Genomic DNA, 27,810 nt, shown 5'->3' on the forward strand with positions numbered 1-27,810 from the left:
AAAAATAAATAAAAATAATAATAAAAAAAAAAACTGGCAGCTGTAGTTGCCAGAATAATTATGTAAAAAATACAGTAAAATGTAAACAACTTTACAGAACCTGTACATTTTACAGTTTGTTGTAATTTACATAAAAAAAAAAAAAAAAAAAAAAAAAAGATACACTTGATATTAACCTTCTGAAACTGTAAAAATCTGCTTTTTACTTTAAAATGTACTGTTATTCACCGTAGTAATTGCAAAAGGGCACATGATGACATCAAGTTCACCAATAACGGCCCTTCCAAGAGCAATGACCAATACACAGGTAGAGACAGTGCTCAGTGTCACTCACACAAACAATTAACACCATCAGGGTCACACATGTGAAATTAAAATAAAACAATAAACATTAAATAAACTACATCAAATATAACACAGAACACTCCAAAGTACATAACTGATATTTAAAATAAGAAGAAACATAACTATTCCAATAAAATATAATGAAATGTGATGGTTCATGCAGGGAATTGTGGGAATGCCCGATTATTGTTTTTTACTGTAATTTGAACAATTTACTGTAAAAAGTTAATATACTCTCTTGTTAAACAATGTAATTTTTACCATTAATTATACAGGAAAATCATACTTTTTACATCTAAAAAATTTCATTTTTACTACATTTTATTGTAAAAACTACTGTATTGTCTTAAACTATATAAAAAATGTTACTGTATATTTTACAGTTAATATTCGTTAATCAATTAATGTTTTATTTCTGTAGCATTTTTACAGTCTTTTACCGTTAAAATTACAGACATTTTTTAGTGTTTGTTTATTTCCAGGTTTAAATTACATTTTGAATTCCAGAATTTCAATGTGGTCTCAGACTTTCAGGACTCCTCTGTATATTTTTACATTTATACACATAATACTATAAAATACGTATTTTTATTTCAAAATATATACTTTTTTGTAACATTATTTTGAATACACAGTCTGCTTCTATGCTCAGAATCATTAAAGTCAGACAAACCTACAGGGTGAAGCTTGTCTTGTTAACCTGTCTACAAAATGATTTATTACAGGGTGTTTATTCACTCTGAAGTGACTCTGAAGACATGAGTATGTTTGCCTGTCACACTTCTCATTTTAATAGAAGCTGATAGGATCTATTCCCTAAAGCTGGAAAACCAGCTACCAGTACCGTCCTTCTGTACATACAGAGAATAACGTCTCAGAGAATACAACAGAGAGGTTCACTTGGGATGCTCTGAACAACTTGGAATATCAATACGGAAATACTGAATGGGGGTTGAGAAGCTGTGTAAATGTTTGTGTGCGTGATTGTGACCTCAATATCCACGGTAAGAAAGACACTGATTCACCTACATACTGTTACCTAACAGCGCATTAATGACAGGGAAACAGTGTACATGGACACTTTTGGACATAAAAATGCATGAATGTCATTGCATTAGTGACATCTACAAACAAATGATGACTGTTTCTCAGAACTAACTTTTACTAAACTAAATTACTTGTATGTGCGAATTCAGTTTCCCTCAAGTTCACTCAGGTATCCTAATTATGGACATGTTCCAAAAAGTTTGACAACAACAACAAAACAAAAAAAAGGTGTCCAAATACTATTTTTTTTTATTATAATTTGCTAAAAAAAAAAGAAAAAAGTTGTGTTTGTGCTATATATTTAAAATAAATTTCTCTTGGTTTTATATTTAGTTATACAATGCAAAGACATTCATACCTTTTTAACCGTGGTTAAATACTGTGGCCAAATACTTTCTGGGCCCACTATATTGCATGGAGACTGACCAATCAGTGAGAAAGAACGTGCTTTTATTGACATGTGTGGTTCATAACACGTGTGATATTTGAATGATCACAGACAAACAGATCAGATAAAAGGAGTATGCACTGATGGCATATTTTAATGACAGAAAAAGGTGCATTTGGATCAGGCACTAAAAACATCCTGTATTAAAATAAAGGAGGTTAGTGATTCCCACTCAGGTTCTGTGTGGATGAGGGTGTGTGTGACTCTCCTCCTCCCTCACAGCAGCAGCATAAAAGGATGAAAGTCTCATGTTACAATTTTCATATAAAATAACCCCGGAGGCAAAAAAGGCTTAAGCGTGTTGGATCAATCCATGGTCCCTTTTTGTCGTTATGCTGCAAGTAATTTTCCATCACAGGTGTGATATTCTCTTGTTCTGCGGGCAGCTCAGATCTCTTTGAACCTGAAATAAAAGCGCAGATGAAACCACTGCAAACACATGGTGCAAAATTAAACACTTCCTATTAATTCATTATTTTCCACCTCAACACACAGATCTCGGTCAGTCCTTAGGGAAGACAGTGAAAACGAACAAATCCCCAGGTAAGAATAGCTGTGACTGCTTTGCAGCCACTCAAAATAACCAACTGAATTACACTGATGGCAGGAAGGCCCAATTAATCAAAGAACCGCATCTCTTTTTGGTCATGACGATCTATTTATATATGATTTTTGGCTGCCTCTTATATCGAGTACACATAATGGTAATCAAGCAGCATCAATCCGCAAATTCAAAAGCCACCAGTTAAAAATAATCATCTGGCAATGATGACTCATTATGGAAGATTGTGCTAAAAATAATTAGGTCACTTTATATATATATATATATATATATATACACTATATTGCCAAAAGTATTCGCTCACCTGCCTTTAGACGCATATGAACTTAAGTGACATCCCATTCTTAATCCATAGGGTTTAATATGACGTCAGCCCACCCTTTGCAGCTATAACAGCTTCAACTATTCTGGGAAGGCTTTTCACAAGGTTTAGGAGTGTGTTTATGGGAATTTTTGACCATTCTTCAAGAAGCGCATTTGTGAGGTCAGACACTGATGTTGGACGAGAAGGCCTGGCTCACAGTCTTCGCTCAAATTCATCCCAAAGGTGCTCTATCGGGTTGAGGTCAGGACTCTGTGCAGGCCAGTCAAGTTCTTCCACACCAAACTCGCTCATCCATGTCTTTATGGACCTTGCTTTGTGCACTGGTGCGCAGTCATGTTGGAACAGGAAGGGGCCATCCCCAAACTGTTCCCACAAAGTTGGGAGCATGGAATTGTCCAAAATCTCTTGGTATGCTGAAGCATTCAGAGTTCCTTTCACTGGAACTAAGGGGCCAAGCCCAGCTCCTGAAAAACAACCCCACACCATAATCCCTCCTCCACCAAACTTCACAGTTGGCACAATGCAGTCAGACAAGTACCGTTCTCCTGGCAACCGCCAAACCCAGACTCGTCCATCAGATTGCCAGATGGAGAAGCGTGATTCGTCACTCCAGAGAACGTGTCTCCACTGCTCTAGAGTCCAGTGGTGGCGTGCTTTACACCACTGCATCCGACGCTTTGCATTGCACTTGGTGATGTATGGCTTGGATGCAGCTGCTCGGCCATGGAAACCCATTCCATGAAGCTCTCTACGCACTGTTCTTGAGCTAATCTGAAGGCCACATGAACTTTGGAGGTCTGTAGCGATTGACTCTGCAGAAAGTTGGCGACCTCTGCGCACTATGCGCCTCAGCATCCGCTGACCTTGCTCTGTCATTTTATATGGCCTACCACTTCGTGGCTGAGTTGCTGTCATTCCCAGTTGCTTCCACTTTGTTATAATACCACTGACAGTTGACTGTGGAATATTTAGTAGCGAGGAAATTTCACGACTGGACTTGTTGCACAGGTGGCATCCTATCACAATACCACACTGGAATTCACTGAGCTCCTGAGAGCGGCCCATTCTTTCACAAATGTTTGTAGAAGAAGTCTGCATGCCTAGGTGCTTCATTTTATACACCTGTGGCCATGGAAGTGATTGGAACACCTGAATTCAATTATTTGGATGGGTGAGCGAATACTTTTGGCAATATAGTGTATATATATATATATATATATATATATATATATATATAAAAAAAAATAAAAAAAAAAGCACGGATGTTTTTATGAAAATCTTTGAAAGTGAGTGGTGAATGAGGCTAACATTATGTCTAACGTATTTTTGTGCAAGTCATACGAGTTTGGTAGAACTTGCGGGTGAGAAATTATGATAGAATTTTCTTGTTTGGGTGAACTATTCCTTTAAGAGCACTTAAATTTTTTTTTAAATGTGAATAATTTGAGGGGCTCCTTACATATTTCATCATAAATGCATAAAGAATGAGTGTGGATGTTTACCCTCTCGTTCTTGTTGTGTATCCGCACCATCCTCTGATCTCCTTATAGACAAGCCTGGACAACAGCTACAGAAAGAGAACAACAGGAGGAGACAAAGACAATGAATAAACACCATTCCATCACCATGTAAATGTACTAAAACTTATTTTAGTTATAACACTGAAATATACTAAACTACACTGACGGCCAAAAGTTTGGAATAATGTACAGATTTTGCTCTTATGGAAAGAATTTGGTACTTTTATGCACCAAAGTGGCATTCAACTGATCATAATGTATAGTCAGGACATAAATAACATGAAAAATTACTATTATAATTTGAAAAGAAATGTTCAGGACTTCTTAAACTACTTCAAAGAGTTCTCATAAAAAATCCTCCACGTGCAGCAATGACAGCTTTGCAGATCCTTGGCATTCTAGCTGTCAGTTTGTCCAGATACTCAGGTGACATTTCACCCCACACTTCCTGTAGCACTTGCCATAGATGTGTCTGTCTTGTCGGGCACTTCTCACGCACCTTACAGTCTAGCTGATCCCACAAAAGCTCAATGGGGTTAAGATCCATAGCATTCTTTTCCAATTATCTGTTGTCCAATGTCTGTGTTTCTTTGCCCACTCTAACCTTTTCTTTTTGTTTTTCTGTTTCAAAAGTGGCTTTTTCTTTGCAATTCTTCCCATAAGACCTGCACCCCTGAGTCTTCTCTTTACTGTTGTACATGAAACTGATGTTGAGCGGGTAGAATTCAATGAAGCTGTCAGCTGAGGACATGTGAGGTGTCTATTTCTCAAACTAGAGACTCTGATGTACTTATCCTCTTGTTGAGTTGTACATCTGGCCTTCCACATCTCTTTCTGTCCTTGTTAGAGCCAGTTGTCCTTTGTCTTTGAAGACTGTAGTGTACACCTTTGTATGAAATCTTCAGTTTTTTGGCAATTTCAAGCATTGTATAGCCTTCATTCCTCAAAATAATGATTGACTGATGAGTTTCTAGAGAAAGCTGTTTCTTTTTTGCCATTTTTGACCTAATATTGAGCTTAAGACATGTCAATCTATTGCATACTGTGGCAACTCCAAAACAAACACAAAGACAATGTTAAGCTTCATTTAACGAACCAAACAGCTTTCAACTGTGTTTGATATAATTGCAAGTGATTTTCTAGTACCAAATTAGCAATTTAGCATGATTACTCAAGGATAAGGTGTTGGAGTGATGGCTGCTGGAAATGGGGCCTGTCTAGATTTGATCAAAAATGACTGTTTTCAAATAGTGATGGTGCTGTTTTTTACATCAGTAATGTCCTGACTATACTTTGTGATCAGTTGAATGCCACTTTGGTGAATTAAAGTACCAATTTCCTCCTGAAACAGCAAAATCTGTACATTATTCCAAACTTTTGGCCGGCAGTGTATACTATAATGTACTGGAACTATAATTATAGGTTTATAAAATCTGAAGTCTCACCAGACAGGCCAGTACATCAGCAGCAATGAGCATATAGAAAACATTATTCCAACCAGTGGGAGAGATCAGACCTGCCAACAGAGGCCCAACAGCTGCACCTAGAGACCATTAAACATATTACACAACATGCGACAACCATCTACAGTACATCCACAGGAGAGTGTTGGGTTTTCAAAATAAACAAAACTGAGAGCAAAAGTATGACAGTCTTTGTTTCCAAAACTTTCTTTAGTTACATTTACATTTACTCTGTCAACAGCCTATTAAAACGTTTAAAACGTTATTGAAATCGTTCAATATTCAATGGCAAGGAAAATAACTTCATATTCAAATACTATTTAAATTTTACAGCCAGATTACAACTGGACCTTCAATAAAGACCATTTAATTTCTGACTTCATGAAAAAATGAAAATGTTCTCATCACTTACCTTCATGTCATTCCAAACCCATATTTCTTTTTTTTTTCCTTCTTTATGTGATATACAAAAAGAGAATGTTAAGCACTGACAAGCTCAGTCACCATTCACTTCCATTATATGGGAAAGATCAGCGTTAACATTCTTCAGTTTTTCTTCTTGTGTTCCACGGATGAAAGAAAGTCATATTGGTTTGGAATGACAAATGGGTGAGTAAATGATAACTGAATTTTCTTTTCTTTTTTTTTTTGTGAACAATCTGACTAATTGTTATGCAAGTCATTTGCATGAAAAGATACCAAATTCCCTGCATACCTATTGATCCAGTGCCGTCAATAATGGCTGTTACAGTGGACAGTGCTCTCGAGTTTCCTCGGAGACACTCATGGGTGCCCTAAAAGATTAAAATTATTATGAAATTTACAACGCATAATGCTTGTTGCATCACAAATGTGTTTATTGACCAGTTATTGACATAAGAGTTAAAGGTCAGTGCAGGCTTATCTTCTTTTGGGCCTTTATTCATTTATTTTTTGAGACCACAAATGACCATGTGAAGAGCACATGGTGGAAAGGTGCCCAATGCTTACTAGGTCAGCTGACACTGCGGTGGTGATGAGTGCGTAAGGTCCATTCACGAGAGCACCACACCACAGCAACATGCCTAAAGATCACACAAGGGCATAAGAGGAGGTATTGGTATACAAGAGACATCGCTCTTGTAAAATAACGCATTTCCACCAACATAATGCAAAATATTACTGATTTAGCTAGGCCACACTGATATTACTGTTTTAAAAGCTGTTATGCAAGCAAGCTCAAGGTGAATGCAATGTTACATTAACTAAACCTGATATTCACATTTCAGCAATAAGAGCTTACCATGCAATAATAGCCTTAATAGCATTTTATTCCATTTAGTGCTATTACCAACTTTGATATATTAAGAACACTTACAATAAGGTTCCATTCATTAACATTAGTTAATGCATTAGGTCGCATGAACTAAAAATGAACAACACATTTTTTTACAGCATTTATTAATCTTTGTTAATGCCAGTTAATAAAAATACAATTGTTCATTGTTAGTTCATAGTGCATTAACTATATGTTAACAAAAAACGTTTGCTCTTTAATAAGATGCTGTAAAAGTATGGTTCATTGTTAGTTCATGTTAACTAATGCTGTTAACTAATGTTAACAGATGGAAACTTATTGTAAAGTGTTAACCAGGGCATGGGAGGAAAAAAGTACTTTTTTTTTTTTTGCCACCAAAAGTTACAAATGGCCAAAAAATTTAAAATGTTGTGGCAAAAATGCCCCTGTAATAAAAAAATAAAATAACCCCCCCCCCCTCTTTTGTTAATCATTTTTTATCTGTTATCTAACTATATTTAATATGCACCATAATATTCTATTCTAGGCCTTTCTAGTTATGGGTTTAGATACCAAAATTTGATATGTGACAGGAATGGAGAAAATACCATGTGTACTGTGTTAAAAAAATAAAAATAAAAAAAAATACAAATCTATTCCAGGGGCCTAATATCACCCCTTAATAAAGTAAATATTTGACACTGCTGTGAAATCACATTTTAGTGTACAGCAGCAGAATCCAGGTTTTAGGTGATAAATGGTTGTTGAAATCTTTGGGGTCTCTATACTCACCGATGGTGGTTGGCAAGCCGTTCTGCCCGATCTTATTGTACAGGAAGAGCTAAAGGAAGAAAAGCAAACATGAAATAAGCAACAGTTCTCAAAGTAAAGAGAAACCTGCTTGTGTTTACACAGATTCACAGGTAAATTCAAGCTTGTGGGTGTTGTGTGCTCAAGATTTCAGACGCCTGTCAAAACTCTGAGCAAACTTCAAGATGTACTGACAAGCACATCAGCACACTTGTGTTTAATTTTGGGATCCTGTCACTTTGTGTCTGCGAGCATAGCCAGTTTTTCTCCTTTCTTTTTTTTCAAGCAAAAAGTAACCTAAGGAGCATAATCTGTTATGATTTACATTCACCGATAGAATCAGTGCCACTGGACATAAATATAGCACTTTAAAACACCCAAAAGTCTTGCATTTATGGTCAATAAACCAGTGTAGGGGAAGGCACTTTGCAACTCATAGCAACTTATAATTTAAAGTAGTTAAAATATAGTCAAGCTATGCTAAACTACAATCTACAAACAAAAGCAGTTAAATCAATTTGAAGGAGCAATATCTTGTCAATAAATGCTTATCTACCAGATGATAAAACTGTCACAATCAGAGCAGTGTTTATCTGGCACATACCGCTACACACTCTTAGTAACAGTAAGACATTCTGCAATGTCGTGCTGAAATAAAGACTTGCATTTTGTGATAATATTGGCCACGTCTGAGCACAAATTAGGTAAAATTACAATTGCTACTTACCATAGGAGCAGCAATGATCAACATGGCACAGCAGGTTGTGGCTCTGCCTCCACTGTAGTCTGATATTAAACCAGCCAGGATGCCACCTTACAGAGAAGAATATAGACACAGGTTTAGAGAAAACATGTCCTTAAGCTTCTGCCTGAATATAAACACGTTTAACACAAAACAAACCAGCTTATTTGCTGACCAACAAATTCCATGTGCTTACCCACAATTCCTCCGACATCAAACAATGTAGACAGGTCCCCGGCTTCTTTGGGATCAAAATGAGCTGAGAAAGAGAGCACATGCAGTTTGCAAATTCTTGGAATGTATAAGTACGTTTTTTTTGATCAGAGTCGAGGTAGACCAATAATGGATTTTGCTAATACGATAAATAAGGTGGTGGGAAAGGCCGATAACCGATGAATCGGCCAACTAGTTTTTAAAATTGATTTATAGAATGTTAAAAAAATGCTTATTCTTTCCTTACTAAGACGAGCACAGACATAAGAGGCTAAAAGAATCCAAAATAAATAAAGACCCAGATGAAGTTTATTGTTCAACCAAAATCATAAAAATAACCAGAAAAAAAAATGAAGCTTTGGTACATAACATGGGACTTTTAACTTATTTTGAAATGATGTAGACTTGCCTCTGTTACAATGCTCTGTATAAGTATTAACCAATTACTTTGAACTATTTTTATATTTAAGCCGATAGTTGCTTCCAAAAAGCAACTATTGGCACCATTTTTATTTTATCTCTAGAGGCTGCTGTTATACTGTAGAACCTATTTTTTCTAACTGTAGAATCCTCCAGTGCTGGCAACACAGGAACACAGATTAATAACAAAAATAAAAACTATCAGCAACTATCGGTATAGATTTTTGCAGATAACCGATAGTTCCAAAAAGCAACAATCGGCACCGTTTTTATTTTATCTCTAGAGGCTGCTGTTATTCTGTAGAACCCTCCAGTGCTGGCAACACAGGAACACAGATGAATAACAAAAATAAAAACTATCAGCAACTATCGGTATAGATTTTTGCAGATAACCGATAGTTCCAAAAAGCAACAATCGGCACCGTTTTTATTTTCTCTAGAGGCTGCTGTTATTCTGTAGAACCAATCTTTTCTAACTGTAGAATCCTCCATTGCCGGCAACAGAGGAACACAGGAATAAAACAAGAAAAAAATACAACTATCGGCAACTATCAGAATAGATTAACGGTACCGATTAATCTGTAAAACCGATATATCGGTCTACCTCTAGACCAGAGTAATTGCAATCTAATGCGATCTAATAAAGGATTCTTACCAACATTAACGATGTATGAAGGAAGCCAGTAGAGGAAGGTGTAGCTGACCAACTTGGCAAAGAGCAAACACAAGGAGAACTCCACCACACCCTATATAATAAAGACAACAGGTTTTGCAACAATGACACAAAAACATGATATTTACTTAATGTGCACTTGTACGTAGGCGTGACTGCGCTCTGTAGTAGCTTGCACTTTTATGGCCAACTTTGGAAAATACTAAAGCTGCACTACTAATGTTACTGTTTTCTTAGGATGAATCTCTTGTTGTTTTTGTCTGATAAAAGAAAAAGGAAATCCAAAAGAATATAGCTTGACTAAAAATGGTTAAATACATTTAGAGAGAACTATTTAACCGAAAACTTTACAATAAGAAACATGCATTACATAAGTAAAGCCGCAGGTAGTTTGAGAAAGCTAAAACTTGATCTTTTGATTCAAGAATTTCAACAAACCAACCACAGAGACTCCACAGAACAGGCTGATCCAGAATTGCAGACAGATCAGGTCAATTCAATGTAAAATAGCTAATATATTGGACTAACAGCTATGAGAATAGTAAGTAACTCACAGGAATCTTAAGCGCTCCACAGAAGCTGATGGCTTCCATGTGGTCCTCCACTGGCTCTACAACTGTGGATGTGTGACTGCTGAAGATCTCCTCGTTACTGGATGAGGTCCTCAGTAGAGGTTCCTGCTCCACACTCTCCTAAAAACACAAATACAAGAGAGCCTCTTAATGGTTTACTGTGTCAGTTTCGTAAAGAACAAAATAAGAACATGAGCACATTTTTCAAACACTGTAAACTGGGTCACTTGATCAGTTTGATCTGTATAATTCACTCAAAGAACAGCACTCTCTGGCTGGGATATGACTTTTACAACTTTTAAAACTCTAATGGTTGCCTTTCTGCTTTGAATTCTCAAGCAATTTGTCAACCAACCAAGTGTCGTTCACTAAAAGGGTACTGAATGGTTTAATGTTACGTTTACTGGCTCAATTCACATTGTAAATGACAAGTCAAAAGGTAAAGCAACTAATTTATCAATTCGTTCTCAGTTTGTCAAACGTATTTTATAAAGCATTACCAAAAGACAGCTGGCAACCTCCTTGGCACCATCAGTTTGCAAATAATGCCAGGATAATATACACAGTGATATAACAGGAATCAAGCACATAATTTCAATCAGAAAATGCCATGTACTTACAATGGCTGGTAAAAGGTTATTTAAGTTTGAACCGAAAGTACACTCACTGAGCACTTTGAGGACCACCTGTACACCTACTTTTTCATGTGATTATCTAATCAGCCAATCATGTGGCAGAAGTGCAATGCATAAAATAATGCATATATGGGTCAGGAGCTTCAGTTAATGTTCACATCAACCATCAGAATGGGTAAGAAATGTGATCTCAGTGATTTCGACCGTGGCATGATTGTTGGTGCCAGATGGGCTGGTTTGAGTATTTCTGTAACTGCTGATCTCCTGGGATTTTCACACACAACAGTCTCTAGAGTTTACTCAAAAACAAATGGCCAAAAAACTTCCAGTGAGCGGCAGTTCTGTGGATGGAAAAACTTTGTTGATGAGAGAGGTCAACGGAGAATGGTCAGACTGGTTTGAGCTGACAGAAAGGCTACGGTAACTCAGATAACCACTCTGTACAATTGTAGTGAGAAGAATATCATCTCAGAATGCACAACATGTGCATTAGGACCATAGTGTTCCTAATAAAGTTCTCAGTGAGTGTATAATATTGTACTGATGTAATATTTCATACTGTGCTCCTATTTCACATTGTGTAGTAAAGACATCACTAAAGGATGCAAGTGAACTCACGTGGTGTTGAGGTGGAGTACAGTTCACATCTTCAGGTTCTAAAAAAAGAGAAACCATATGTTGTGTTTAAGACAGGACATTCTTGGTTTCTTAAAAATATTTGAGTTTGAGTAAGTTGAATAATGCTGGACATCATTTTCGTAACCAGTGAATGTTAATCGTATTTGCTTCAGATTCCTCATTGTGTTTCTGTCTTTAACTGATCTGAAACTATTTGTTCAGTTTCTATAGTGATGATAAAGGTCACAAGTGGTTATAAAATGTCATTAAAACAAACCCATCCATTTTGAAATACTGATACCTTTGCATATAAAAATGCAATTTAATTTACATAATCATTGCTTCTGTTTTCCCTTTGTTTCTCCTTTTATTCCTTTCTTTGTAGTCAATGTGCATAGTACATAAGCCAATTTCCTCTGATCTATCATGCATTACTTACTCTCAATCAAGAACAAAAAGCAGAGGACACCAGTGGAAGCGATGATAATACCAGGCACAATGAAGGACATGCCCCACGCGGACGACACATAGACACCAGCAATGAGAGAGCCCAGGATGTTCCCCACCGAGGTGTGCGAGTTCCATATGCCCATGATGAATCCACGCCTGCATGCAAAACCCATCATGAAGACAATACAACTATGTGCTTTTCTTTCATTCCAAAAGGGGTCATGTCATGAGAATCGCTTTTACCTATCTTATGAAATACAACTTCTTGATGTTACCATGAAAACTGTGAGTAAACACGGTTACTCACTGGCTTGACAAAGCCAATATACTGTTATTCTACAGACTTGGTTTAAGGTTTTTCAAAAATCCCTAAACCAAGACCAAAATGATCAATTTTAACTCCTCCTTGAGCTTTCAAGCTACATCCACCACACTTGGCACAGACCTTCAGATTGTTCTGACTCGGGTTGCTCTATCTTTTATAACTGATTGGATTTACCATTTTCTCGTAAAGGACAATTGAAAATCCCCCAAAACCCATAGATTTGCATTGACAGAACATTTAAACAGGCCAAGGCTCTGTCGTGGAATATTCTTGAAGTCCAACTGTCAAAACTAACCATCTAGAACACCATAGCAATACCTAACAACCAGCCAGAACACCCTAGCAACCACTTAATAATGCACTTTCTATTTGTTTGTCGACCTGTACAACCTTTAAACTATTAAACTATTTTAAACAAGGCTTTGTCAAATCAACATCGAAGTTTGTCTTGACAAACTTTATCAATCTAGTTTTACAAGTATGTTTACATATAAGTCTTAAAGTCACATTAACAAGAAAAAAGCCTCTTTAACCCAAATGTACAGAGAGAGGGTGATAAATGTTCATGATAAACTAAATTACAACTTAAGTTATTTGGCACAAATAAAAATTTATTTTACTAAAGTGTACCTGAGGGAAATACAGTATATATAAGATATGCCCACTTCCAAGATTTATTTTACCAATAAATTTCCTTGGAAACACAGCAACCAATAAAATGTGCCAGGCCAACTGTGGCTAGTGCAGCTAAATAACAGTATCTCAAAGCACGACATTTCTTTCACAAAAAATTGGCTTTAGATATACTAAACTGCCAATAGTTAGGGATGATTTCTTTGGAGATTTTGTGTTAACTTGCGTTTATGGAGGATGACAGTGCGATTCTGCACAGTCAACAGCACAAATACTGCGGACACAGCACAGAATATGACAGTCACTTACTTTCCCTTCCCAAACCAGTTCCCGACACATGCCACCACAGCCGGCCAGCCTGTAGTCTGCACCAGCCCATTTAAGGCCTGCAAAGGAAGGGCAAAAGAGAAAAATAAGGCAATCAGCAAGCCTTACTCGCACATGGTCTTGACATATCCAAGAAGCAAAGTAATCCTCTCCCGACGCTGTCATGCGCTAGCCATGTGACTAACAGCAACATGACTGGTGGTTTACTGTGAAATAACAAGATGGGGACATAAATATGATGGGCTAAAAGAGAACTTCAAAAGACATGATAACAATAGTCTTATCTACTGATCCACATCCATTATCTGTTATTAAACTTCACTTTGTGAATTATTTCCTGGCATAAAATGTGTTACAAGAGAAGAATCACTTCTGTTTTCTTTTGGGTTTACACATTACGAAATTCTGATCTCCTGCTTGTGTTGTTTTTTTCTTTTTTTCCTCCATAGACCAGCTCATCCTTTAGGAATCACTGGTTTATAGTTGCACAAATTGGGAACAGATGACGACATGCATCTTACCTGAACAAGGCAGTAATACCAAAGTGAGTGGATGTTCCAGTAAAAACCCAGACCAAAGAGAGCAGTGAAAAGCCCACTGAGAATCATCCCGGAGCTCAGGTAGTAACGCAGGGGCAGTCGTTCTCCAAACATCCCACTGTCAGAACAATTTACAACTAGGTGTTATACCTCAACAAACATTTTAAATTTTTATTTATTTGACAATAAAAGCAAGGAAGCATCTTATATAAATTATAATAAACTATAAATTCTCCTCCCTGCCCAGTAGGTGGCGATATGCACGAAGAATGCCGATTGCCAAAAACAAAAGAACTCTTAGGAGAGAAGAGTGCTTAAGAGGGCTGTTTGAAAGTGGAGATTTATGGTAAAAAAGGACTTAAATATTGATCTGTTTCTCACCCACACCTATCAAATCACTTCTGAAGACATGGATTAAACAACTGGAGTCTTATAGATTACTTTTATGCCGCTTTTCTGAGCTTCAAAGTTTTGGACCCTGTTGACTTGCATTGTGAGGACCTACAGAGCTGAAATATTCTTCTAAAAATCTTCACTGGTGTTCAGCAGAAGAAAGAAAGTCGTACACATCTGGGATGGGATCATTTTTGGGTGAACTATCCCTTTAACGGGATCCTGACTTGTTTTCTGCAGTGATTATAACAACATCTTATTACCGTGACATTCATAACCAAGAAACTTCAACGTCATACCTAAAGAACATGCCGATGGCATATGCAACGAGGAAGCAGTTGTCCAGCACTCCAAACAGATTGAGGTAATTGTTCTGGTCTGTATTGAGAAAGAGAGACACGAGTTAATGGATTTACACACTGCTAGAGTTTTTAGCAAACCTCAGTGCAGTTTGATTCACAGTGAGCCTGGTTTCTCTCAAGGTTATTTTTCTCCATTATCCAACATCTTATGGAGTTTTGTGTTCCTTGCCTCAGTTGCCTTCAGCCTGCTCATTGTGAGAGAAAAAGAATGAAACTCACCAAAAGGGACCCAATCACACCAGGTGTCATTGTCAGTAATGTTGAGGTCTGCTGGATGAATGACATTAGAGCAGTTTCTATGCAGCTGACTCTGCAAAAGCAAAAATACATAATTATCATAATGAAGTTGACACCAAGCAGCCCCATACAGAGCGTAATGTACTATGAAATTACAGGTAATCATGCAATTTACGTGCAAAACAAATCTGTTTTCAGGGCAGAGCTGCAATCACTCAGCCTGTTAGTGTTTAGATTCGAGGTCACTGAATTTTTATTACCTTAACAATACTGATAGGCTTTCGAGAGAGGTGGTAGCTGGTGTAGAAGACAAACGTGAGGACGAGGATGGAGAATCGGTACCTAAATCAAAGGGAAACAAGTCAAAAGTCCAGTAGCATAGGATGTAACTGCAGAGCGAGAGCATCCAAATCTACAGGCATTTGCTGCATTACATAAAACAGTCACCCAGTGATAGAAATGAAACCACATTATGTGACTTACAGGAAAAAACAGCCTCACATTTTACATTTCCTGCGGGGAACGCACACAGAGTAAAACAATTTAAGCTCTGTGCACTTTGCAAAAGAGAAACCAGCAACATTTAGGTCAAAGTACTGACTTTATTACAAGCAATGCAATAGTCCTGGTCTCCCATTATTGGAACACATCCACAATGGTTAAGAATGTGTAAATGTGACTGCGCTTATATACACAGATTTTGATATGTTGGAATGTGTACTGAACATGCTGAAATGTAAACTGGCATTGAATGAAAACATTATAGAGGAGTAGTGACCAACTTTTAGGCAGTGCTAAACATCAATACCATAATCAAAAATCATGTCTGCAAAAATAAAAGCCCTCATGATGAAGGGTCAAGCACCTTCTCTTGTTCTAACATCAAAGCCAATATTAGTTGTATTTAGCATGCAGAATGAGTTATATGTTAACATGGGTTTGCTTACTTACCAGCTGTCTCTAGAGAAAGAGGTAATGAGTTTGATGCCCGGGGCCAGTGAAGATCTCATGTTTACAGGTTTAACTTTGTTTGTATCTTTGCCTAAACGCTTTCGTAAAGTTTGTCCAAACGTTATTGATTTTTAATAAAACATTCCATTTCAAGTAAGATTTATAAAACGCGATTTTTAAACTACAATAACCGTCACGAATTTAAAATCGAGAACAATTAAAATATTCAACGAAACAAGTTGACTAATCAGAACTAACGATCCCGTTTGATCATGTTCGTTGGAAGCCGGCAATCCTAATCCACATATACAGTCGCTTTCCCATTTAAGACGTGCTGTTATTTCCTAATTCCAGAGGTGGAAAAACCTTCAAGCGCTCTGAATTTCTAAAGATTTCCATGTTTGCCTTCGCGATGGTGCGTCTGCGTCTAAAGCCGGGTGCTATTAATACCCTTCTGTCTGTTCTACAACATCACATGAGTATTCATTGATCTTCAGCTTTATGTGTTAAAGGTGTATCGCCGCCATTCCTGTTTTCCACTCTGCGGCACACACTGGAGCATCTGTGGCGTGAACATGTGATACAACGTGACGTCACCAGGGCTTCACTCATCAGCTGTAATTAACCCTTCATGTGTTCAACTGACATCTGATGTGTTGTTGATTTGTCTTGAGTCTAAAATCTGTGATAGACAGCGTATTAACAAATGAGACTGAGATGCGCTTCTGCTAATAGTGCAACACATACAGGCAAATAACATACACATACTATTATTTAGATGTCAGTATTCTTCACATTACATGCATCCTTAAAGGAATAGTTCACCCAAAAATGAAAACTCTCTCATCATTTACTCACCCTCATGTCATCCCAGATGTGTATGACTTTCTGTCTTCTGCAGAACACAAACAAAGGTTTTTAGAAGAATATTTCAGCTCTGTAGGTCCAAGTGAATGGGTGCCAAAATCTTGAAGCTTCAAAAGTCACATAAAGCAGCATAAAAGTAACCCATACAACTCCAGTGGTTAAATCTATATCTTCTGAAGCGATATGATAAGACAGATGTGTGTGAGAGACAGATCAATATTTAAATCCTTTTTTACTATAAATTCTCCTCCCTGCTCAGTCGATCTCCACTTTCACTTTCACATTCTTCTTGTGCAGGTAGGAGAGTTTATAGTGAAAAGGGATTTAAATATTGATCTGTTTCTGACCCACACTTATCATGTCGCTTCTTAAGATATGGATTAAACCTCTAGAGTCTTATAGATTACTTTTATGCTGCCATAATGTTGTTTTTTGTGCATCAAAAGCCTGATCACCATTCACTTGCATTGTATGGACCAACAGAGCTGAAATATTCTTCTAAAAATCTTAATTTGTGTTCAGCAGAAGAAAGGAAGTCATACACATCTGGGATGGCATGAGGGTGAGTAAATGATGAGTGAATTTTCAGTTTTGTGTGAACTATCCCTTTAAGGTTTTATAACTGATTTCCTTTTGTTTACTGAGTGTCTTAAATGTTTTAATAATAATAAAAAAATGTATATATATATATATATATATATATATATATATATATATATATATATACAGGTGCTGGTCATATAATTAGAATATCATCAAAAAGTTGATTTATTTCACTAATTCCATTCAAAAAGTGAAACTTGTATATTATATTCATTCATTACACACAGACTGATATATTTCAAATGTTTATTTCTTTTAATTTTGATGATTATAACTGACAACTAAGGAAAATCCCAAATTCAGTATCTCAGAAAATTAGAATATATATACATATATTATATATATTATTAATATACAAGTTTCAATTTTTGAATGGAATTAGTGAAATCAACTTTTTGATGATATTCTAATTATATGACCAGCACCTGTATATAAATGTACTATTTCATTTGCTAAAGATATGAATATAATTGAAAATGAGTATTTCAATTGCTGTCCTTATTCTTCTTTTTTATTTTCTTATTTTTTTTTGTCGTCTTTGTAACCCCTGCTGCTATGTGGATGTCTTTGGTTTATATGTGTATTGTTCTGCAAAAAGTAAAAAAAAATAAAAAAATAAAAGTGCTCTCTTCACTATTAAATAATAAAACAAAATAACCCTTCATGTTCTGTGAATTGGAGGAACAATTCTTTATTTGTTTTACCATTTTAGTTATTTAAGATTGTGAAGAATTTGCAAACCTATATGTTGAAAAAAAAAAAAAAAGGGATGTGTGATCAGTGTATTTTATTTTAAAGATATTTTGGAATGTGCAGTTAAGTTTTACTTGGAAAATGTCATATATCCTACATAAAAAAAATAGTCTCCTTGTAAACCGAATTTCTTTTTTTTCTTATTTTTTAAAAATTTGATCCCCTTTTCTCCCAAATTGGAATGCCCAATTCCCACTACTTAGTAGGTCCTCGTGGTGGCGTGGTTACTCACCTCAATCCGGGTAGTGGAGGACAAGTCTCAGTTGCCTCCGCTTCTGAGACAGTCAATCCGCACATCTTATCATGTGACTCATTGTGCATGACACTGCAGAGACTCACAGCATGTGGAGGCTCATGCTACTATCCGCGATCCACGTACAACTTACCACACACCCAACTGAGAGCGAGAACCACTAATCACGACCACGAGGAGATTACCACATGCGACTCTACCCTCCTTAGCAACCAAGCCAATTTGGTTGCTTAGGAGACCTGGCTGGAGTCACTCAGCACACCCTGGATTCGAACTCGTGACTCCAGGGGTGGTAGTCAGCGTCAATACTCGCTGAGCTACCCAGGCCCCCTGTAAACCGAATTTCTTACATTTTACAAATAACTGAATCATATGTAAACGTTTTGGGGAAATAGCACTGAAAACATAAAGGAACTGTAACACACGGCCCTCTTGTGGATTATTGGCTTTTTTTTTTAAACGTTGGCAACAGCAGACAAAAGACACCAATGTTCAATACACAGATAAATTAATTATTACTAATAATCAGAATTAACAATTCTTCCACCAAGTAAAATATTTCCTTAGGCCATTTGCTATGTTCTGAATTGTTTCCAGTACAAAATGTTATATTTCAAACTAAAATAACATTTTGACTGGAAATTAGGACTGCTGTCTGGAAAGGAAATGAATACTTCCTTATTTCCACAGACACTCACAGACAAAACGTGTAGTTTACTTTATATTCATGGACTTCTCTTTTAAATACTAAAACGTTTGACCAGGTTGATTGTTCTTCTCTTGAATGATGGTCAATGTAGAGAATAAAAGTTACTGTAAGAGTTACAGTGGGGATGCCACATATTTTCACGCAAAAAAATAAATGCAAGCAAATAATTTATTTTATAATTTTGCAGTGTTGGGTAAGTTACTAAAAAAGAAATGCCTAACTACTTCTCTAAAATTATAATCAGATTACTTCACTGATTATTTCATTGAAAAAGTAATCACATTACTATTTACTTTTAATTTACTTTCTAAAACACTTGTCAATTTTGTTTTCTACTCAACAAATTCAAAATGTCTATTTTCTTCTTGTTCGTTGTCGCACACCCTTCAGCTGTCACAGAAACGCAAACAGACGTACATATGAATTCACATTTTAATTGTATTATACATAAATACTTTTATTTTAGAAAATTTGTAACCCAAGTAATGTACTTAAAAGTAATTACTTTTTTTGAATGTCAGTAACGGTAATCTGATTACAAGAATTAAATGTAATGCGTTACACTAATTTCTGTGCCTAAAAGTAATTAGATTACAGTAACTTATTACTTTGCAATCCAATTACACCCAACACTGTAATTATGGCAGTTCAGTTCAATAAGATTTATTCTCAAAATGTACAGCAGTTGTAAGATCGATCAAATACAAGTTTATTAAGGAAAACATTAAAAATGTCGGTCACATTGGGGTATACTGTTTTATTTAAAAAACAATCAGAAAATGTCACACCATGTACACAGTAAGTAAATGCCACATAACACTTGTGGCTCTCCAATTTTAAAACATACTCAATATTTTTATTAATGACTCAAAAGAGATGACAACTAATCATTTCCTTTGAAAATGGACATGTGTAGAGGCTGCTTTACAGGTGGAGACATACTGTCCAAGACTCATTTCCTTCACATCACAGCTTAGCAGGACAGACTGCAGAGCTTGAGCATATGCTGCCAGAAAAACAAAAACACATAAAATTTATGTGCTTGAGTGCACATTTTCAATTTACAAAAACTGGCCAATGTAAGAAAAGTAGGGCAAAGTGGCCAAGGAATTATTCCAATTTAATTAATAACTGGTTGCTCTTGTTATAAAGTAAGGCTGCATCTATGATAAAGTAAATCCATGATTCCACTTCAAAATGTCTTGTAAAAATACTCATAGGTTAAGACATGTCATGGAATGTGGAAAAACAGAAGAGACCCCACATGTACCGATTGTCAACTCATGCTACTGCGAGTAACACTGTGTCCTAACTAGGTGTGATGTGTCAAGGGGCCAGCAACGAAGAATTTGCCCGTTCACACTAAAAGCGAAAATATAATCAATAAATATGATATTGTATTGCATATATAATTTTTGTTATATGTTTATGGCTTAATAACATAACTTGTACTATTTACAGGTATTTACATTGATTTGTTGAACATGTGTTAAAAATCTGCACTGTCTCTTTAAGAAAGACATTTCTGTAAACAGAGTCTTTAAATGAGCGCATGTTAACGAGAGAGGACTCGAATGGCTGTATCTCATCTGTCCTATGTGTGATTAGAATTAAATGGTTCTTTTTTGTTGTTTTTGATCAACAACTGACTGTAGAGAACTGAAAGGGTATTAAAAGAGACATTATTCAATGACAAATGGGTCGCATTTATGCTGCCTTTATGTGCTTTTTGGAGCTTCAAAGTTTTTGACCCCATTCATTTGCATTTTATGGACCAGCAGAAGAAAGAAAGTCATACACATCGGGGATGGCATGAGGGTGAGTAAATGATGAGAAAGTTTTTGGGTGAACTACCCCTTTAAAACAAGCTTTGATCTAAAGGATCTAAAGGTGCTTAAGTGCTTTTTAAATGAAGACAATTCTGGTCAATACATAATTCCCACATTTCCATATGTGTTACTTCACAGTTTAGATGACTTTTCTATAATCCAAATGGTGCGCCCAGCAAAAATAAAGCAGCTTTTTCCTCTAAGAGTCTTCAACTCATGTGAGAGTACATGATTTTAAACATATATTTCAAAAGAACATTTCTTTCGGTTTAAATGTTTAGCAATCACTGAGTGAAACTTTATGGAGCGACTGAATTCTCTCTTCTTGCATGTCATATCCTCAAAAAAAAATAAAAAAATAATAATAATAAAAAAAAAAAAATCGAATGACAATTTTATCTAAACAAGTGTAATAGAAATTGTAATACTATATACTAAGTAATATGTAATCACGATCGTACATTAAGTCTTAAGTGAATATACTGTGTGTTTTCTGTGTTTCTCTCTGTGTGCATGACTAAACTCACTCCCTGCACCTGTGGAGATAATAGTGGCCTCGCACCCCCGCCTTCAGTTGAAGCTGTCTCAAGGGTGGGGGCGGCTAACCCCAGAGAGAAACAAATGATTACTGTATGTCAGTCTGTTATCAGGAATGCTGAATGATGGAATCCAGCTGCCTCCTAGGGCCTATCTACATTGGAGAGTTTAGGGGTTGCTTCGCTCATTACCTGAGAATGAGTCCACTTGCAAGTGTGTTTATTAAATACTTATTAGAAAGGCACCTCAATCTCTGAGTCTTTTATTACAGAATTTCCACCACAAGCAATTCACCTTTTGGATTGTTGTAGAAGACGCAGTTGTTGGCACAGGTATCAGGATGGGAATCCCAGAAAGTGTCTCCACAGCAACAAAGAGGGGGCAGCTCTACTTTATCCTTTTCTAGTTTCTCTTTTATTAGAGCCTGCGTGGCATCAATGTACCTGTCAAAAAACATAAGAACACAAGCCATCATAGCATTTTAAAATAATCATGATGTTTACGATGTAGAACAATAGATTTTATGCTGTGTTTACAGTTAGGTAAGTGCAATGATGAACATACTCATAACAAGATCATTCATACTGGATGTTTAAAGTATATACCTTTTAGTCTCTTTAATTCTCTTTGTCCTGTGTCTTCGCTCTACCTCCTCTGCCACCTCCTCCTCATCCAGTCTCAATCGCTCCAAAATCAAATGCTCCCTCTCAGCCATCTCCTTTATTTGTTCTTCCTGCCGTCGCTGCCTCTCCATATTCATCTCCTCTGCTTTCCTGAGTTGTTCTTTTTCATTCTTAATCCTAAACACAGCAAAAAAGTACTCAGAGTTTCTAAGTGAAGATGGCATAATTTAAGGCTCAACATTAAGTTCTTAACTGAACAGTCTTAACACACACGCAGTCTTAACTGAATTCATGTTTCTCATGATCTTAAAGGAATAGTTTCAGAATATCTCAGCTCTGTAGGTCCATACAATGCAAGTGGATGGTGATCAGAACTTTGAAGCTCCACAAAGCACATAAAGGCAGCATAAAAGTAACCCATACGACTCCAGTGGTTTAATCCATGTCTTCTTAAGCGATCCAATCTGTTTTGGGTGAGAACAGACCAAAATATAACTCTTTTTCACTATATGTCTTGCCATAGCAGTCTCTAGGCATGACCATGATTTTAAGCTTGATTACACTTCATCGTGCTGATGCATGCGACGGGCTCTAGATGGTGCTAGGAAGTGTAATCAAGCTTGAAATAAGAATTTATAGTGAAAAAGGAGTTACATTTTGGTCTGTTCTCACCCTAAACCGATTAAATTGCTTCAGGAGACATGGATTAAACAACTAGAGTCATATGGATTACTTTTATGCTGCCTTTATGCGTTTTTTTGGAGCTTCAAAGTTTTGACCCCATTCATTTGCATTGTATGGACCTACAGAGCTGAAATATTCTTCTAAAAACCTTCGTTTGTGTTCTGCAGAAGAAAAAAAGTCGTACATATCTGGGATGGCATGAGGGCGAGTAAAGAATTTCAATTTTTGGGTGAACTATCCCTTTAAAAAATAATTTTGATCAAAAGGATCTAAAGGTGCTTAAGTGCTTTTTAAATGAAGACAGTTTTGGTTTGTATACCAGTTTTGGTCGCTACATAATTCCCACTATTATTCTAAAAAGTCAGTGAGTCGAAACATTGACTGGTAGTGTATTTCAGTGCTCAGTCATTTTACAGTTACTAGTCAGTCATGTAAATTTCTGTGCATCATAGCCTGACTAGTACAGAAGAGAAAACAAAAGAGAAGTGAGCAACAATCATGCGGAAAGGGATGGAAATAGACAGTGTTGTGACTTTTAAGTAGCAGTCAGTTTAGGAACATGTAAATGTAAGAGTCTCGTGAGCATGTGGTGAGGTTCAACCTAGCAGTTTTCTTCAGATGTTTCCTGTATTTTTGGTGCTCCTTCACTTGCTCTCTCTCAATGTCCATAAAGAGACGACGATGCATGAGGAACTGAGACTGCCTCTGAAACAATGCATTTTGTCCTTTAAAACAACCGTGCAGCTTTATGTGAATCTGTTATGCTTTTTAGTTGCATACTATGCTTACAAAGTAGTAAAGACATTGAAGACAACATTGATCAACATGTTTGTTTCTTCATTCAAAGAAGTTTTGCATGTCTCTAATAATAGAAAATATACAACTGACTACCTGACAAAACTTTTAAAGACGAGACACCAAGCTGAATAAGGTGTGATTTCCTACCTGCCTCTTTAACTCTTCCTGACTTTCATGAGGCCACAGCACTTGGGAAGATCTGTAGTCTGTACAGGAACCAGTTAGATATGGCTCTCTGAACCTCTTCTCATATGCCTGAAGTCAAACCAACACATATTCAGTACATGAACATCAAAGGCAGTTTTGTATAATAATATCATATTGTGTCAAAATCTGATTCAGAAGGCGAGCCAAATTTGAAGTTGATGTAAGCCTCCAGAGCAAGACACTTTTTACTGTTTGCATAACGTCTAGTCCACATTACAGCATATTCTAGCCAATAAGTGTGCGCTTGGATCAGAAGGGATCATTTAAGCAACAAACCACAATTTGCTTTTTTACAAGACCATTAAAAAGATAGTTCCCCCAAATAAAAAAAATTGTCTCATCATTTACTCACCCTCATGCCATCCCAGATGTGTATGAATTTCTTTCTTCTGCTGAACACAAAGATTTTTAGATGGAAAGATATGATATGTGTGGGTGAGAAACAGATCAATATTTAAGTCCTTTTTTAATATAAATGTCCACTTTCACTTTCACATACTTCTTTTGTTTTTGACGATTTGCATTCTTCGTGCATATCGCCACCTACTGGGCAGGGAGGATAATTTATAGTAAAAAAGGACTTAAATATTGATCTGTTTCTCACCCACACCTATCATATCACTTCAGAAGATATAGATTTAACCACAGGCGTTGTAGGGATTATTTTTATGCTGCCTTGATATGCTTTTTGGAGCTTCAAAGTTCTGGTCACCATTCACTTGCATTGTATGGACCTACAGAGCTGAAATATTCTTCTAAAAATCTTAATTTGTGTTCTGCAGAAGAAAGAAAGTCATACACATCTGAGATGTCATGAGGGTGAGTAAATGATGACAGAATTTTTATTTTTGGTTGAGCTATTTCTTTAAAGGCTGATAGAAATGAATTACATAGAATATCGTGCTACAAATTGGTAGCCTGTTCAAATAATGGCACTGGAGTGTTCATAACAGAAAACACTGAAATTAGCTGAAAATACGTAGACTTTGCCAACAGAAGATTGTCGCACCATATCATTCTGAAATGTTACTGTTTTGCTTCTTTGCCAGTTTAAATGAAGAAGCTGATCGTTTTGTCCCGCCAGTGGTAACTCATCCTGCTCATTTTCCTCTCCTGCATCATTTGCACCTTCAGTATAATCCTTTTCATCTCCCGAAATGTGTGATTCAGGTTTCTGTTTGTAACAAAAGGCAAATATATTAAAAATAAGACAGGCCAATCTCAGAAAATGGTTCAAAATGAATTATGCATGACTCACATCTCTTGCTGGCGATATTTTCCATATCCCACCAGGTAGCTGTGATAATTCATCTCCATCTTGTATTGTTTGACAGGCAGCAAGTCTGTGCCTCACCTGCCTCATGACTTTGCTGACCTGGAAAAAGTGACAAGAAATTAGCATTTTACATCTATATATTGCCAAAAACATGCATACAGTATAATCCATGTCAATGTAAATGACTCATACTGTGACACAGTAAATACTCGTACATGATGAGTATGCTGATTGGAAGCGACAGCCTCCATCCCCTGATCACTGGCACAGCGAGAGTTAGGACTACAAATAGCTAGCTCCCCATGTGCCCAGAATGGGAACAGATTTTTTTGAGGTGTGAGGCGCTGGGCTGCTTTGCTGGTTTGTTGAAATACTCTGCCCGCACATTCAACCTAAAAAAAATGAAGATAGCTTCACACAAAAGCGACAATGTTTGCATGTTTGCAATCACTGTGCTAAATTCTGAGAGTGGACAAATTTGGACATTGCACTGGCATGCAAGTCATATCTCTAAGATAGGGTTTGACAATAAAACAATAAAACCATCTTCTGTTACTCATTAAAGGAATCGTACCATCATAAATTACTTACCCTCTTGTTGTTCCAAACCTTTTCTTTCTTTCATGGAACACAAAAGGAGATGTTAGGCAGAATGACAGCCTCATTCACTACTCACTTCCATTGTATAGAAAAAATATGCAATGAAAGTGAATGGTGACTGAGACTGACATACTGCCTAACATCTCCTTTTGTGTCCCACGGAAGACAGAAAATCATATGGGGTTTGGAACAACACGAGGGTGATTAAATGACAGAACTGTCCCATTAACAAACATTTCTTACAGTCTCGTATGATTTCAGCAACTGCTGTTGCTTGCGCAGACGGGCCTGCTGAGACACCCGTTTGCGAACTGCATCCTGGAATCTGCGCAGACTGTCTTCTTTCTCTCGTCGGGTCTCTTCCAGAAGCTCTTCCGTGAGCACGGCACGAATCTGTCTCACACATATGGTTAGTTACACTACACCATACATGCATTGGTGTACAAAAGTCTGAGACCACTAGTGAAAATGCTTCTAATTTTTCAGTTTTCTACTTTAATAAACAAAAAATCTAATTTTGATCTATGTTATCCCAGAGTGATTTCCAAAGAGCATTGTGTTATTCAAAGGAAGCGAGGCAATCTGACCTTTTGTACAAGGAGTTAAATAAATATTCCAGGTTCAATCTAAGTTAAATTCAACTGACAGCATTTGTGGCATAAAGTGTAAGTTTAGAGTGACCTTACAGTGAGGCACTTACAATGGAAGTGAATGGGGGCCAATTTTTGGAGGGTTTAAAGGCAGAAACGTGAAGCTTATAATGTTAAAACTCATGTATTATTTGAGCTGTAAAGTTGTTTAAATCATCGTTTTAGCAGAATTACAGTGTTTACGTGTTGCGTCATCATGGTAATAGAGTTGTAAAGTTGGCTATAACTTTACACAGAAAAGGTAAGTGATTGTATCACAGTAAAATCATGTTAACACACATATTGTTTATGTCTTGTGTCTATACTTTTGAAACAGTGAGTATTTTAATGTTTACAGATTGGCCCCATTCACATCCATTGTAAGTGCTTCACTGCTTTTTTTTAAAGAAAAGGAGGAGTGAGTCGAAATTCATTTTTGTGGTAATCAAAATTATGCCATAAATGTTGTCGATTGAGTTTAACTTGTATTGAACCCGGACTATTCTTTTAACATGCTCAATGTTACAAATTTGCTCACCAATTTGATATCTGACCTAGAAACAGTGCAATATGGAAATAGAAACAGTGAAACATCCTAAATATTTCTACTTCATCTTACAATAGAGCTTTTACACATAAAATATTAAAACTTCTTTGTTTTTTTCCAGGTTTAAATAAATGACATTTTCCAATGTGGCCTCAGACTTGGACGTTGTCCAGTGCATAAGTATAACTGACATTGTGAGCACCATGCTTCAATTACAGCTCATTGCGATATCTTACCCCGGGATGCTCTTGACACTCATCTGCACTCTCTACCCAAGCGCCCACAGGCACCACAGCCTCATTCCTCTCTGCCAAAACCTTCACATCTTTGGCCTTTCTTCTGTTTGCTGAGGTTATCTTTTTATTGTCTTTTACGCGGTTTCTTTGTGCTATCGAAGAGCAGCCATTTTCTCTAGTTGTCCTTGGTTGATTCATTTTCTCACAACACTCGCTGATGTTGATAATAACTGTCAGTGGTTTTGTGGGAGTCACTTGTGGGAGGATAAGATTTCATTCGTCTAAAAGGGCGTCATTCAAATGGTGTTGTAGCGATTCGGTCACGCCTGCTGTACTTTTCAATTTGAGTTCGATGGGGAAAAGAATACCGGCACATTTTAGTTCCACGTTGATTATTATTTATTCCTAGACCTGACCGAAACAATTATTTGTAACGAGTATTTGGACACTTTCTGGTGGACACATGTTAGTGGGACATGTACACAGTTAATGTGATGAACTTCACCTGTGGTTACTCTGTGGTTGGGAGGGTTACTTTTGAAATGTATTCCACTACAGATTACAGAATACATGCTGTAAAATGTAATTTGTAACATATTCCATTAGATTACTCAAGGTCAGTAACGTATTCTAAATACTTTGGATTACTTCTTCAGCACTGGTAGATTTTTTCACTTGTTTTGACTATAAAAACTCTGCCAGTACAGTAAGACAAAATACACATGTTAAAAATACATTCTCTGAAAAACCTAAATATCTTATGCAGTGTTGTT

General features: G+C 36.6%; 2 protein-coding genes across 3 annotated transcripts; both read right to left on the bottom strand.

Moving 5' to 3' along the window:
- Positions 1-1,825: 1,825 nt before the first annotated feature.
- LOC127424738 (glucose-6-phosphate exchanger SLC37A2-like) lies at positions 1,826-16,461 on the bottom strand. The gene is made up of 18 exons (XM_051670168.1): positions 15,887-16,461; positions 15,196-15,277; positions 14,918-15,008; positions 14,636-14,714; positions 13,926-14,061; positions 13,387-13,463; positions 12,109-12,275; positions 11,670-11,707; positions 10,399-10,536; positions 9,827-9,917; positions 8,735-8,797; positions 8,524-8,609; positions 7,779-7,827; positions 6,701-6,774; positions 6,426-6,504; positions 5,693-5,790; positions 4,230-4,294; positions 1,826-2,243 (listed from the first exon to the last, which is right to left on the bottom strand). The coding sequence occupies exons 1-18, from the start codon at positions 15,943-15,945 to the stop codon at positions 2,228-2,230; spliced, it is 1,488 nt and encodes a 495-aa protein (XP_051526128.1). The 5' UTR covers positions 15,946-16,461; the 3' UTR covers positions 1,826-2,227.
- A 3,230-nt stretch (positions 16,462-19,691) lies between these two features.
- ccdc15 (coiled-coil domain containing 15) lies at positions 19,692-27,311 on the bottom strand. 2 transcript variants are annotated; one of them, XM_051673953.1, is made up of 10 exons: positions 27,038-27,311; positions 25,869-26,018; positions 25,241-25,417; positions 25,008-25,124; positions 24,831-24,923; positions 23,690-23,797; positions 23,346-23,449; positions 22,043-22,237; positions 21,732-21,880; positions 19,692-20,077 (listed from the first exon to the last, which is right to left on the bottom strand). In XM_051673953.1, exons 1-10 carry the CDS (start codon positions 27,233-27,235, stop codon positions 19,959-19,961), a joined length of 1,410 nt encoding a protein of 469 aa, XP_051529913.1. In that variant the 5' UTR covers positions 27,236-27,311; the 3' UTR covers positions 19,692-19,958. The 2 variants fall into 2 exon arrangements, with proteins under 2 accessions (XP_051529913.1, XP_051529903.1); XM_051673943.1 differs by having other exon boundaries at positions 19,702-20,077; positions 24,759-24,923.
- Positions 27,312-27,810: the final 499 nt, after the last annotated feature.

This window comes from Myxocyprinus asiaticus, chromosome 3, assembly GCF_019703515.2.
Source record: "Myxocyprinus asiaticus isolate MX2 ecotype Aquarium Trade chromosome 3, UBuf_Myxa_2, whole genome shotgun sequence".
NCBI classification, from domain to species: domain Eukaryota; kingdom Metazoa; phylum Chordata; class Actinopteri; order Cypriniformes; family Catostomidae; genus Myxocyprinus; species Myxocyprinus asiaticus.

What these genes read in the sequence shown, in the direction of transcription:
- LOC127424738 (XM_051670168.1), bottom strand. Translation starts at nt 15,945, where the DNA reads ATGAGATCTTCACTGGCCCCGGGCATCAAACTCATTACCTCTTTCTCT. An exon ending in GCCATCGGCATGTTCTTTAG is followed by an intron (nt 14,062 to 14,635) that starts GTATGACGTTGA and finishes TTGTTCTGACAG; the next exon opens with TGGGATGTTTGGAGAACGAC. An exon ending in GTACTCCACCTCAACACCAC is followed by an intron (nt 10,537 to 11,669) that starts GTGAGTTCACTT and finishes TTGTGTTTTTAG; the next exon opens with GAGAGTGTGGAGCAGGAACC.
- ccdc15 (XM_051673943.1), bottom strand. Translation starts at nt 27,235, where the DNA reads ATGAATCAACCAAGGACAACTAGAGAAAATGGCTGCTCTTCGATAGCA. An exon ending in AGGAAGAGTTAAAGAGGCAG is followed by an intron (nt 23,450 to 23,689) that starts GTAGGAAATCAC and finishes GCATTGTTTCAG; the next exon opens with AGGCAGTCTCAGTTCCTCAT. An exon ending in CATCTGAAGAAAACTGCTAG is followed by an intron (nt 22,238 to 23,345) that starts GTTGAACCTCAC and finishes TGCTGTGTTTAG; the next exon opens with GATTAAGAATGAAAAAGAAC.